Source organism: Parambassis ranga, chromosome 21 (genome assembly GCF_900634625.1).
Source record: "Parambassis ranga chromosome 21, fParRan2.1, whole genome shotgun sequence".
NCBI classification, from domain to species: Eukaryota; Metazoa; Chordata; class Actinopteri; family Ambassidae; genus Parambassis; species Parambassis ranga.
In genome coordinates this window covers 12,087,691-12,100,285 of record NC_041041.1, presented here as the reverse complement: position 1 = coordinate 12,100,285, position 12,595 = coordinate 12,087,691, and the positions used below count along the sequence as shown (strand labels likewise).

General features: G+C 40.1%; 1 protein-coding gene across 2 annotated transcripts in view; it reads left to right on the top strand.

Annotated features, from left to right (window-relative positions):
- ubr3 (ubiquitin protein ligase E3 component n-recognin 3) overlaps positions 1–12,595 on the top strand; it is a 30,902-nt gene that overhangs the window by 1,986 nt on the left and 16,321 nt on the right. The window contains exons 4-25 of one of the 2 annotated variants that reach the window (XM_028392914.1): positions 74–229; positions 1,670–1,710; positions 1,824–1,890; positions 1,978–2,108; positions 2,343–2,571; positions 3,734–3,913; positions 4,497–4,630; positions 4,755–4,841; positions 4,925–4,990; positions 5,074–5,163; positions 5,497–5,625; positions 5,742–5,794; positions 5,878–6,011; positions 6,383–6,468; positions 6,710–6,851; positions 7,482–7,578; positions 8,495–8,636; positions 8,905–9,009; positions 9,091–9,261; positions 9,985–10,017; positions 10,886–11,331; positions 12,190–12,278. In XM_028392914.1, coding sequence (XP_028248715.1) covers positions 74–229; positions 1,670–1,710; positions 1,824–1,890; positions 1,978–2,108; positions 2,343–2,571; positions 3,734–3,913; positions 4,497–4,630; positions 4,755–4,841; positions 4,925–4,990; positions 5,074–5,163; positions 5,497–5,625; positions 5,742–5,794; positions 5,878–6,011; positions 6,383–6,468; positions 6,710–6,851; positions 7,482–7,578; positions 8,495–8,636; positions 8,905–9,009; positions 9,091–9,261; positions 9,985–10,017; positions 10,886–11,331; positions 12,190–12,278 — 2,808 coding nt within the window. The remainder of the gene's footprint in view (positions 1–73; positions 230–1,669; positions 1,711–1,823; positions 1,891–1,977; positions 2,109–2,342; positions 2,572–3,733; positions 3,914–4,496; positions 4,631–4,754; positions 4,842–4,924; positions 4,991–5,073; positions 5,164–5,496; positions 5,626–5,741; positions 5,795–5,877; positions 6,012–6,382; positions 6,469–6,709; positions 6,852–7,481; positions 7,579–8,494; positions 8,637–8,904; positions 9,010–9,090; positions 9,262–9,984; positions 10,018–10,885; positions 11,332–12,189; positions 12,279–12,595) is intronic. The other variant, XM_028392915.1, reaches the window with a different exon arrangement.

The following is a 12,595-nucleotide window of genomic DNA, read 5'->3' as shown; positions in this document are numbered from 1 at the left end:
TTTTTTACACACATTGTATTTATTCTGAGATTTTGACATTGCATTAGATAATGTTGCTGTTTCTGTTTTGCAGGCCAGGAGGAGAATTTGTATGCTAAAAAGAACTATGAGAAGTATTTGTCAGCGCTGAAAAATTCAGGTCTGGTGTCTGTGGAGGAGAAAACCCAGGGTGCAACTGCTGATGTCTCTGCGGGTGCTGAAGGAGGTGCAGGAGCGATGGCCCTGTTGGGTGAGAAAACATTTTCATTCATCAGACTTGATGGGTGTTTCAATTTCAGCTTTGGTTGGCATTGATGTCAACAGAACAGCACTTTGCAACATGCAAAATTCATTCGGCAATGACTGAAATAAAAGCTATAGGTCAACGACTTTACGTCATAACACAAAGTCAGTGGCAGAGATGCATGAAGTATCAAGAGACTCAGACTTGAGTAAAAATACAGGATGGAGGTACTGCTTTGTTACTTGGTTCATGACAGTATGTCAACTAACAACTTAAGGCAACAATATGCAAAAGAGGATACAGAGATGGATTCTCAGTCTCTTCACGTATATAGATGGGAGGAAGTAATAATAATAATAACAGTTACTACAGTCATCAGGCAATGAGTTCAAAATAAGTTGCCCATTTCTCTCTTTTGCACAAAGCTCTAATATTTATAAAAGAACAACAAGCATATTAATATCAATTTTGTTCCCAAGCTATACTCAGGGTTCCCATGGGTGCTTGAATTCCTTGAAACTGCTTAAATTTAATTGTTGTGTTTTCAAGGTTTGAAAATGCTTGAAAGTGGAATGCCTAAAGTGAAACCCGTCTGTATGACTCTTGCTTGTGAAATGCTAGAACATAGTCCTTGAAAGTGCTTGAATTTGACTTTGTGTTGGAATGTGTTGGAACCCTGTATACTGGAAATACAACCTCACATTCAATTCCTTCAAGTAAAGTGGAAGGAGGAGAAAAACATGACTTCAGTAAAGTACAGATCTGGCCTTTTAATACTTCAGTACAGTAGTGAAGTAGTCCTACTGCTACCTCTGCTGTTGCGGTTGCTTTATACTTTACTATTCATCTTCCTTGATCTGACCCCAGTCATAGATGCAATATTCCTCCTAGACTGTCTTGCGTCTGTTCAAATTACCAACTCATCTCGTGTTGCTCATACCTCTCTGGGTGTACTCTGTAGTTAAAAATTTAAATCACAACCCTTTCCTGTCCACAGTGGTGCCCCCCAGGGCTCTGCCAGAGGGCCCCCTCTCTTCATAATCTATTTATTCCCTCTGGGTCATATCTTTAGGTAACGCAATGTTTAAATTCATTGCTATCCAGATGCTACCCATCTCTACTTCGCCATCTGGCGCTTTATTGCACTATCTTCTCTTTCACACACCCTTGTCAAATTAAACACTAATAATTCTCCTTGTTGCTACATTTTGCTAAATGTGATGTGAAATGCTGACCATAGACAATTCCTTGTTCGTCCCCTTACGAGTCTGGAAATCCAACAACATCTGCCTCTTTCTCCTCTGTGGTGTTTAGAGCATTATTACATTTTATTATTAGTCTATGAAGATAGGTCTAGGTTTTCTGCTGACAACGTCCTGACATTGATAAATAAATATGAATACAGAAAACATTACACAACTTCTTGCTTTTTCTTCGTTTTTATAGGGACCCCTGGCCCGGGGAGTCCAAATGAGTCTAGTAAAGAGGTAGGTTTTAATTTTTTATCATTATACATTTTTTATCATGGTCACCATATATTATTATTATTATTATTATTATAAGATTATTAAATAAATGTCTCTCCATGTTTTCTGCCCAGGAGGATCAAGACGGAGGACAGTCTGTTGGTCAGAGAAAGAGGGTGAAGTTGAGTAGCAGTACCAAAGGTATGTGCAAAGTAAAACCAACTAATAACACTAATGTACCAATGGAAATGAACTGCTTATTTATTATGTGTGTGTTTCTACCTTCAGACCCGTGTATTATTGAATCTCTAAAGCATAAATGCTTTCTGGAAGAGTTGCTGTTTTGGACAATAAAATACGAGTTTCCTCAGAAGATGGTCACCTTCCTATTAAACATGTTGCCAGATCAAGATTACAAGGTATATTTCCATGCATACTTCCATTGCTTTTAGATGCATTTTATTTGTATGTTGTATGATGAAGATGACAAGAAGACTCTTAAGAGAGTAATTCTTGGTTTCCAGTTTGTATGATGTTTTTAATAGAAACTAAAAACAGCATCACATAATCGTTTTGTGCTTTTTTTTGTTTCAGTCCTTGCAGGAACAGTAACGTATATCTATTTATCTCCTTATCCTTTTTTCACTCTGTAGATCACATTTACAAAAACATTTGTTCAGCATTACGCCTTCATCATGAAAACATTGATGAAAAGCCACGAGTCGGATACAATGTCCAACCGCATTGTACATATTAGTGTACAGCTGTTCAGCAATGAGGAGCTTGCTCGGCACATGACAGAGGAGTGTCAACTTCTGGACATCATGGTCACAGTCCTCCTCTACATGATGGAGAGTTGCCTTATTAAAAGTGAACTTCAGGGTGAGTTGCCCTTATTGGCTGTGTGTCTAATTATTTTGATTTACACATGTCTCATCACACCCTGTATTATTATATTTAATGTGATAATATTATTGTAATTTGTAAAGAAGACGCAACAATTTGGAGTTTTTCAGATATTTTGAGAATCAATCCAACAGCTCTCAAAAATCCATTGTAGGGGGCTGTTTTATGCCAGTAGCTAATTGTCACAAATTGTTACAAAGGTGTCTCTTATTTATTTGTACAAAAGAAAAAAAAAGAATAAGAGCTCCTGTCTGAAGAGTAAAATGCAGCTGTTAATTCTGCTTAGTGTTTCTTTTGTTGCCAGTGCTGCACAGATGTTTTATCCCTCTGGTGTATCTCATTAGGCAGGCTTCAAAAGAAAAAAAGATTGATCTTGTTTAGTCTTAATTTTATTTATTTTTTTGCTTTTGTTCATTCCTGAGAAGTGTGAGCCTCATACAATCGGAGTAAAACGCAGCAATCAGAAGCTGATTCTGGTTGATCCCCGTTGTTGGAACGTGGCACTACAAATCCCGCGCTAACTGCTGGTCAGTTTGCCGCTATGTTTGAGATGCCTGTGTGGTCAGTCACTTCGCCTTCTTGTCGTAGAAAATATGGGGAAGTGTGTTTGCAACGAGGCTTGGTTTGATAACAGCGATTTTCACAGCTGGTTGCAAGCAGTTCCCAGCAAGCTCGCTGCAAACCTTGCAAGAGGACCATCAAGTTAGGGATCTTAGGTGTGAAAGTACTTGAGTCTCACTCCAAGGCGGACAAACACCAGCTTGCTGTAAAAAGCCTTCAGCGGGCTCAAGCTGTCACCCAGTTTTTTATATCACCCCCGCCACCCTCACCTTTGTCAGTGCCTGGTCCCTCCGCACTCCAGCACAGTGTCACCACCACTTCGACTAACGACCTTCGATTTAGTTCCGATGAGACATCAAAATCAAATTCTTCACTCAGTTACAAAGCATCTGTCATATAACAGTTGTACTGATATTTGTAGGATCTTGTTTCAGGTAATGCGTCCTGTTGGTCTAAAATTTAATTCACAATGGTCTTGAAAGGTCTTAAAAAGGTCTTAAATTTAACTTACTAAAACCTGCAAGAACCCTGTATCTCTATCCAGATGTGCTCACTGTTTCTTGTTTTTCCCCTTTAGATGAAGAAAACAGTCGCCATGTTGTGGTGAACTGCAGTGAAGCACTACTGAAGAACAACACCTACTGGCCCCTAGTTAGTGATTTTATTAACATCCTCTCACATCGAAGTGTAGCAAAGAAGTTCTTGGAGGACCACTCCTTGCTGATGCTGTGGATGAGCTTTGTGTCATTTTTCCAAGGTAAGTCACTGCTTTTTTGTTAACCTCAGCAGAAATGGGTGCTGCACAATATGTCCTATTATTTATATTTACAAAGAGTTCATTTACAACAACTCACAGCTATATGTTGCCTAAACATCATTGGGGAGATACAGACACAAGTTGTTCGCTTCATTAGTTTACCCCTTGTGAAATAAACTTGCTCATAATAAAGAGTTATACAGTGTTTGATAGTATTTTCTGACACTTGACTGTGAGACCTGAAGTAGTTGCTGTTTAAACTCAGTCACACTTGATTACAATCATTACTTCTGCTGAGATTGTTCTATAGAAAAGGTGAGTTGTGAGATGTTTAGATTTTTGTCACTGAATTAAAATTGTGGCTCTTTCTGCTCCTCACCGTGTAGACTCTAGCATGACCCTAAAAATAAAACTCAGGCTTGTACAGTGGGCTTCAGTATCCTCTTGCTGACAGTATGAGCACAGATTTATTGCAGAGAATCATGGCCTGCACATTCATACAAACATTTTTATACGTGCATGCATATGTCGTATTTCTATAGATTTGGTGTCTGTCTAACATTTCCCTTTCTTGCTCTGTTAGGTATGAATCTGAATAAGCGGGAGTTGAATGAACATGTGGAATTTGAATCTCAGACATACTATGCAGCATTTGCCGCAGAGCTTGAAGCCTGTGCACAACCAATGTGGGGTCTCTTAACACACTGCAAAGTAAAAGTAAGTCCTGTTTTTTGACTGTTACTCACTCCTCCTAATGAATTTGAATGAAACGTGCACTAGAAAAATCCTGTGTTGCAGAATACAATATGAATTTTTAAAATGTTAAATTGTCTGTCAACAGGAGACACAAGAATACACTAAAACTGTGGTTCGCTACTGTTTGGAGACCCTGCAGATCTGGTTTGATGCCATTGGCTTCATTGACGAGGTAATTTGATTTATGAACTGCTGTTTTTAGGAGCAAGCTTTTCCCAACAATGTTTCTCATATTTCATTGTATGTCTTGGATAGCCTGCTCCAAATCAAGTGACATTCCATCTGCCACTCCACCGCTACTATGCCATGTTCCTCAGTAAGGTATGTCAGAGTTGCTCACCTTTTCATTTCCAGTGTATTCTTGGGTATTTATATGCGCTAACTGTTTGGTTTCAAATTTTCAGGCTGTCAAATGCCAAGGCCTGGATCTTGATAGCCTTCTGCCTGACCAGGAGATGCTAATGAAGATCATGGTGCATCCACTTCAAATACAGGTAGAGCACTAGAAGGCCATAACAACTAGGGATGTCCCGATCCGATCTTGTGATCGGAAATCGGGCCCGATTACGTGATTTCAGACTCGATCGGAATCGGACATTACCTTCCAATCGGGACTCGAATATATATATTTATTAGGGCTGTCACACACACAGACACACATGGGTTTTGCCGCAACGAGTGCCTTTTTAGAAAGTATCGGATCGGGACTCGGTATCGGCAGATGACTCAGACTCGAGGGCAAAAAAACCTGATTGGGACATCCCTAATAACAACCTTTTATTTATCTGCATATCTTCTGCACTTACCTACTAATTAAACCTTTGCAGGCATCCCTGTCAGAGATCCACAGCAACATGTGGGTCAGGAATGGTCTGCAGATCAAAGGACAGGCTATGACCTATGTGCAGTCTCATTTTTGCAACTCCATGATTGATCCTGACATCTACCTGCTGCAGGTTAGGACTGCTGGTTCACAGACACACACACGCATGATCAGATTCCCTTGTGTATATAAAACATTTTTTGTCCTAATATATTTGTAATTCTGCTTTCTCTTTGATTATTATTGCAGGTGTGTGCATCAAGGCTCGATCCTGACTACTTCATCTCAAGTGTTTTTGAGAGGTAAAATCTGGTTTCACATATTGTCATGTTGCTTAAATCATTCAGCTAAGTGATATAATGATATACTGTCCTTTCTGATTCAGGTTTAAAGTGGTTGACCTGTTGACCATGGCATCCCAGCATCAGAATGCTGTGTTAGACTCTGAGCAGGAAAGACCCATGCTGGAAGGAGCTCTGACCTTTCTGGTCATACTGACAAGCCTTCGCATTCACTTGGGTAAGAGACACAGAAGAAGATGCTCACCGTCTACAGGGAGTACCAAAGTAACAAATGCTGTACAAGGCCCCTTTATATAACACAGCTGTGTAAGGTGTTGATACAAAACAGTGTGTTTTTCCAAATACACAGCACTGCAGTGTCTAAACTAAGTGACCTAAACTATTTTATTCTTCCTTGAGATGAAGTGAAGTTTTCTCAATCTTATCCAAAAATCATGCAGACTGTTTTAAAGACCGTTTTTTTTCTCATGATCTTGCCAAACCTAAATATGATAAATTATTAAATACTTTTTAATGTACAGCTGCTGCATGGTACTGTAAGATGTCTGCCCATTGAGGTAAAAATGATATCTTGTGTTTTCAACACAGGGATGACTGACGATGAGATCCTTCGGGCTGAGATGGTCTCTCAGTTGTGTATGAATGATCGTACACACAGTGCTCTGTTAGACCTTGTATCCTTCAGTACAGCCCCTGTTACAAATATAAACTGTGACATGGTAAAATGTAAATACTGGTGCACATGGATAACGCCAATTGCAACATGTGGAGGTTTTAGTCACATGCTGACATCTAAATGGAGCATTATTTCACATTGAGTGTGCTAAACAACATTCTTTTTATTTACATTTTACACAGCATCTCAACTTACAGCTATATATCAGTATTCTTTTTTCCTTAAGAGTGTTTTCTTAGATTCCTGAAAATCCCAACCCAAAGAGTGGCATCGTACCAGGGAGCTGTAGTTTTGAGGATATGCTCTCTGCTGTGGCTGACTTTAAAGCACCAGTGTTTGAGCCAGGAGGCTCCATGCAGCAGGGCATGTACACACCAAAAGGTAAAGGTTATTAACAACTGGTAAACCTTGTGTTGTGTCTTAAAAGTTTCTGGTGTTGTAAACGTGGAATGTTAACAATATTTGTTGACAAAAATAAAGAAGTTTAGGTGAAATTTTAGCTGAAAAACACAAATAATGGCACATATGAACATTTTCTAGTCACAACTGCAATGACCAGAAGTGTCAGTTGGATACAATGGAATACAAAAAGACAGCACTAGCTACCTCTGTGTAATGTTTGTGTTGTGTGCAAGAAGTGAACAGCACTTTACATCCTGGCATACTAATATTTTTAACAGATGAGTCTGTCCTTTTGAGTAGTCCTGTGGCAATTACTTGTGCCCAGTGCCTTCTTGTGTCATCAATAAATGCCTTATAGCATCGAAGTGTCACTTTCACGCCATCTGCAAAGCTTTTCAGAGCATTCATCCACCTATTAATGAGTAGAAAAATCTGGTAAAATGTTCAATTTGACATGGAAATTCTTGAGTATTAGAGCTGTGTGATTAGTCCTCAGGACACCACTTGGGGGCAGGCTTACACCACTTTTGTGGATAGGATGGAAAAAAAGCAAATCAATGTCACTTTGTACCCCAGTTGCAAAGCATTTCTCTTTCTTTTCTCCCCTAGCTGAGGTGTGGGAGAAGGAGTTTGACCCCATCATGGTTGTTCTCAGAACAGTCTATCGCCGCGATGTCCAGTCAGCAATGGATAGATACTCAGCATTGTAAGTTACATTGTTCCCCTATTTTAACCTGGATAAACTGATAATGTCTTTCTGTGTATGTTCTTTTCTTTGTGTGACTGTATGTCTGCTGGTGTATTCACGTTCAGTCACCCCTGACCAAAACAAGCTGGCACAATTGTCCTGTTCAGTTATACAGGGTCACTTCTCTCACCTGCTCATGAAGCGGCATGATAAGAAAGGTCAGGTCCCCCGGGTGGTAGACTTGGTTCCAATTAGATAGCTGTCGAAAAAAATCAATATTTCAGTCTAAATTGTAATTGAATTAAGTAAATCTTTCTTGTTTGATTGTGCTCCAGACAAATATGTCAGTGGAGGTGAAGGAGACACCTTGAGGTTAATTTTCTTCAGCATTGCTGGAACGTGTGAAGATGCTAATTATACTTTACATGTCCTTTACTGTGATTCTCTGAAATGACAGTCAGGAACATGGCATTTTGTGAAATGGAAGTTTTAGGCCTTTTCTGTACAGATGGATCACTGATGTAGCTAATTGCACTTTTTCCACATACTTGTGAAAAACTTGTGCTTGTTTCTAGATGTACTTGGTGTTTCCAATATAGATGAAATTGTGCCATATTTCTCCTTCAAGACCTTCAGAGTCTGATACCAGCCTCATGTTCCTCATTCGCACTGTTTGAATATGATGGATTGCCTGTCAGGCTGGCCCTGGTTCGTGTAATAATGATCCCATCATTGCTAATAGAGTGCTGTCCATCAGCTGTTCTGTTACATAGACTGAAATCTTTAGTGACTCATTTACCGTGTTAACTCGCTTTCTGTGAAATTGGACTGTTTTGTTGTATGTAAACGAGCACCTGCAGTGTGGGTGTGGTAATTACATTCTCTGTGCTGCTGATTGATTTTTCTGATTATTTTTGTGGATGATTTTACCTAGTTTGAAGCAATTTGGCATTCACACTGGCAATCCGTGGCCACCTTACAAGGAGAGGACTCCACTGCACCCATGTTACAAAGGCCTAATCAGGTTGCTGCACTGCAAGACGCTGCACATTGTAATATTCACTCTTCTCTACAAGGTGAGCCTCTTAACTACTGTTCATGCAGTACAATACATGCTGTCCGTGCATTTCAGTATACAACTTGAGCTAAATGTTTAGCTTGCTTAATTAGTGCCACAAGTACAGTGACTCATCTTTTATTGGTGCTGACATGTAACATGATACCAGACAAGTACAACAATGCCAAGCTACAGCAAAAAAGGGACGTGCCTCAATGTTTTAAATATGATTTATAGAGCAGTAATGATAAAAGGGATAATATATGTGTAAAATTTTTATCACCTAGATATGGATGGATCACCAGAACATGTCTGAACATGTGCTGTGCATGGTGCTGTACCTTATTGAGCTGGGCTTGGACAACCAGGTTCAGGATAACAAAGAGGATGAGGTGAGATATGTCTACATTAGACTTCTCACTGTGCAGACGTCTTCACCGGTGTCTCACTAAAATGTCTGTTGCTTCGTTTAGGAGCCCTGCATTGAGGAACACTGTCATGACAGCTGGTTCCCAGGCACCAATCTTCTCTCCAACCTGCATCATGTCATCAACTTTGTGAGGGTCCGTGTTCCTGAGACAGCCCCTGAAGTTAAGAGAGAGGCCCCTCCCAGCACCAGCACTGAAGCTTCTTCTTATGGCCAGGTTGGTAATTCATAGCTGTGAATTACACAGCACTTACAAGTGGCTGCAGATGAAGAGCCATTTTTTTATATATAAGAGGCTTAAACTAATAGTCCAGTGATAATAGGACTTGAATTCATCAGGTGGCATTGTTGTCAGTTTTGTTTGAATGTATTTTTGTCCTGTTTCCAATCCCTGAGCTAAGCTAACTGGGCGGCCTGGCTTCACATTCACAGTACAGGCACGACAGTGGCAGTGTTTACAAAGGATCTTATCTCACTCCTAGCAGTCCCCTTACAGCTCCAAACCAATAGTTACTTTAACACAAAGCTGGTTTATAAAATAAACATAAACATTTGCTTTGTTGCTATGGATGGAATCATATTTCATTAACATTTTCATTCTTAGTGATTGACTGGCATTTAATTTATTTTAATAATTATGGATAAACTGAGTTGGATAAACATAGCCCTAAACCAGCTTTTATTTTGTTTAAAGTGTGTGTCTGTGTAGACTATACCAATTGAAAGTAGCATAATGACTGCACAATCATTGTGCCTACATTAACCATTTCCACTTCCCAAGGGGTGTAAAAACCCAGAGGGTTACCTCAGATTATGGCTACTTGATAAGGCCTTTTTGAGTTCTGTCATAATATGCGTTTGATTTTGCTTTGCTTGTATTATTGGTTTGGAAGTTTTATGTTTGTCTTTTTATCATGATTTTGCTGTACTCGTTTCACAGAACTCCAGACGTCTTACAGGGAATTGGAGAGAGGTAGCTGCCTGCATCCATTCCTTTAATAAAGGCGAATGGCTTTGATGACACTAGCAGCTCCATTTATCTCAGTTTTATCTCTATTATGAAAGAAATTCTTTGCACATGTTTGTTTTGTGCTTTTTGAAGGAGGTCTGCCTTGGTGTGTTGTGGTGTGTGTAAAGTGCTATGCTTCAGCAGTTCCCCTCCCTCCTGACTGCTGAAACTAATTACGTGTGTAATGCAGGTTTGGGGTAAATGCTTTTTAACCGCATGTCAGTATGATTGATGTTGCCTTGACTGGGCTGTATGATGTATGTTTATTTAACAGTGCAGCTCGGGTCCCTTTTATTTGTCAGGGCAGGTCATGGCAATCCTTCAGATGGCTTGTGTGCTTTACATAAGGATGATTTGAATTTTCCTCAGGAATGTGGTCATCCTGAATGCTATCAGCAAAAGTGTTTGAGAAATGTCAACTGAAATATTATAATGGACATTTGATTTGACTTTTATGTGTATTGTTCCTGTCTGGTAATGGTAATAATGCACTCCCACAATCCGTCAGTCCGTAAGTGATGCAGTTTTTCGGAAATGGGATTTGTGCTGAAACACTGATCTGCCATAGTACATAGATGCAGGTGAAATTTGAAGGGATGCTGGTCAAAAGGAGCCTTTTCTAGTTTGTGTTGGTTCAGTGTGGGCTTAATACTCGATATGCATCAAGTTCTTGATACGTATCAGTGGTTGTTAAAAATTTTTGTCATGTGTGACAATATTTAGCGTACTATTATTGTATTGCAATTTATATATTCTTATGGTGTGTAACTTAAAGGTGTTCCTAGAATGTAAAATTACATGTAAACAAATGTATACTTCTGTGCTTCCTTAGAACCTGCGTGAAGCTCAGGTGTTCAGCCTCGTGGCTGAGCGCAGGAGGAAGTTCCAAGAGATCATCAACCGCAGCAACACTGAAGCCACCCAGGTCGTTAGGCCCAAGAGCTCCTCGACACGCTGGGTTCCACCAGGCACACCTCCACAGCTGGTGACAGAGATCCTGGAAATCCGGGAGAGCATGCTTTCCCTCCTCATCAAACTGCACCAGAAGCTGTCATCCAAGCAGAACTCTCTAACGGCCACCGTGCTGGAGGACATGGACACCAGCCATCATGCTCATGGAGATGGCATCACAGCCATTGAGCGTATCCTTATCAAGGCAGCTGCACGCAGCTGCCAGATCAAGCGAAGTGTCCAAGACATTTGTGGAAAGGTGTGTCCTCCAGTGCCCCCAAAGAAGAACAGTCCTACTGACAAGAAAGCTATGGATAAAGAAGAGAGGTAATGTTATTGTTTTTTTCTTCTAAAATGCCTAAACTTTAGGAAAATGGTTGACATTATGCAAAAACATAATTATGTAAAATATATAAACAATGATTCTTAAGGTATCACAGGCCAGTTTTAACCCTACGTTGTATATATGTGGCTGCCATTACCTTTGCATACTTTGCCCTGTCAAAAATGTAGCCCATTGGTGTTTTTTTTTTGTAAGTTAAACTATGTGGGTTTTGACTTTTCACCTCACATTCACTCAGTAGTCCGTGTCTTCCATTTTCCTACTCCAGTGATGATGAAATGGACTATAACCATTTGATAATGACCTGCTTTTCGGGTTGGCTTCACCCCACAGACAAAATTAAAGGTAGAGACTCTCCCATTCATATGAGCTAAACCAGTTTCCAGGGCAACCATCAGCCAGCAGTGTGGTCAGTGCTAGTGAGGACGAAGAAGCCCATTCTTTGGGCTGGTTGTCAGCACCCCTGAAGCCATCAGTGGGAATTGTTGAGCTGTGACGCTCCTGTCAGCATTTGTTTATGTCCTCCTATTAGGGACTTAATTTACAGTCGGCTCTCACACTGTATGCCTGCAGAATCGGGTTAAGCCATATTAGTTTAATACTCAACCATTCAAAATTCTACACCACAGCCTTTTGGAAATTAGGCACCTCCTGTGTATTTGATCCCCTGTTACATGTTGAACAGGGAAAGCAAGGCCAAGCCCAATCCTTCCTTACCTCCCTGTTTTCACCTATCTCTCTCATCCAAGTTGTTTAATACATATAATATTTGGTAGTTCCGGATTGTTGAGCACATTGCTTCATTTTTGCTCTCCAGAAATGTACTTGTGTTTTTCTTTTAGACGTCAGAGAGCCAGAGAGAGACAGCAGAAACTGCTTGCCGAGTTTGCCTCGAGACAGAAGAGTTTCATGGAAACAGCCATGGATGTTGGTAAGAAAGTTGGTGGTTTTTATTAACTTGGTGCCTCTTTTTACATATCTAAAGCCCTAAATTACTAACTTTGTTTATGATAATGACATGAATATATTTCACAGAAGACTGGTATAAGGTGCTTGGAACAGCCTGTCTGCCAAGTGCCTTGAAGGTGTGCAAGACCTTTAAAAGCAGAGAACTCATATTGATACTTTTTGTTTGAAGGGCATGTTGCTGCTTTAGCCCTTGGAAAAAAAGCTCAGTTTGCTAAAATATATATGTCATTGCTGTGTGCGTTTTCACTGGGGCAAGGTGACAGTGGGCCGAGTCCTAGT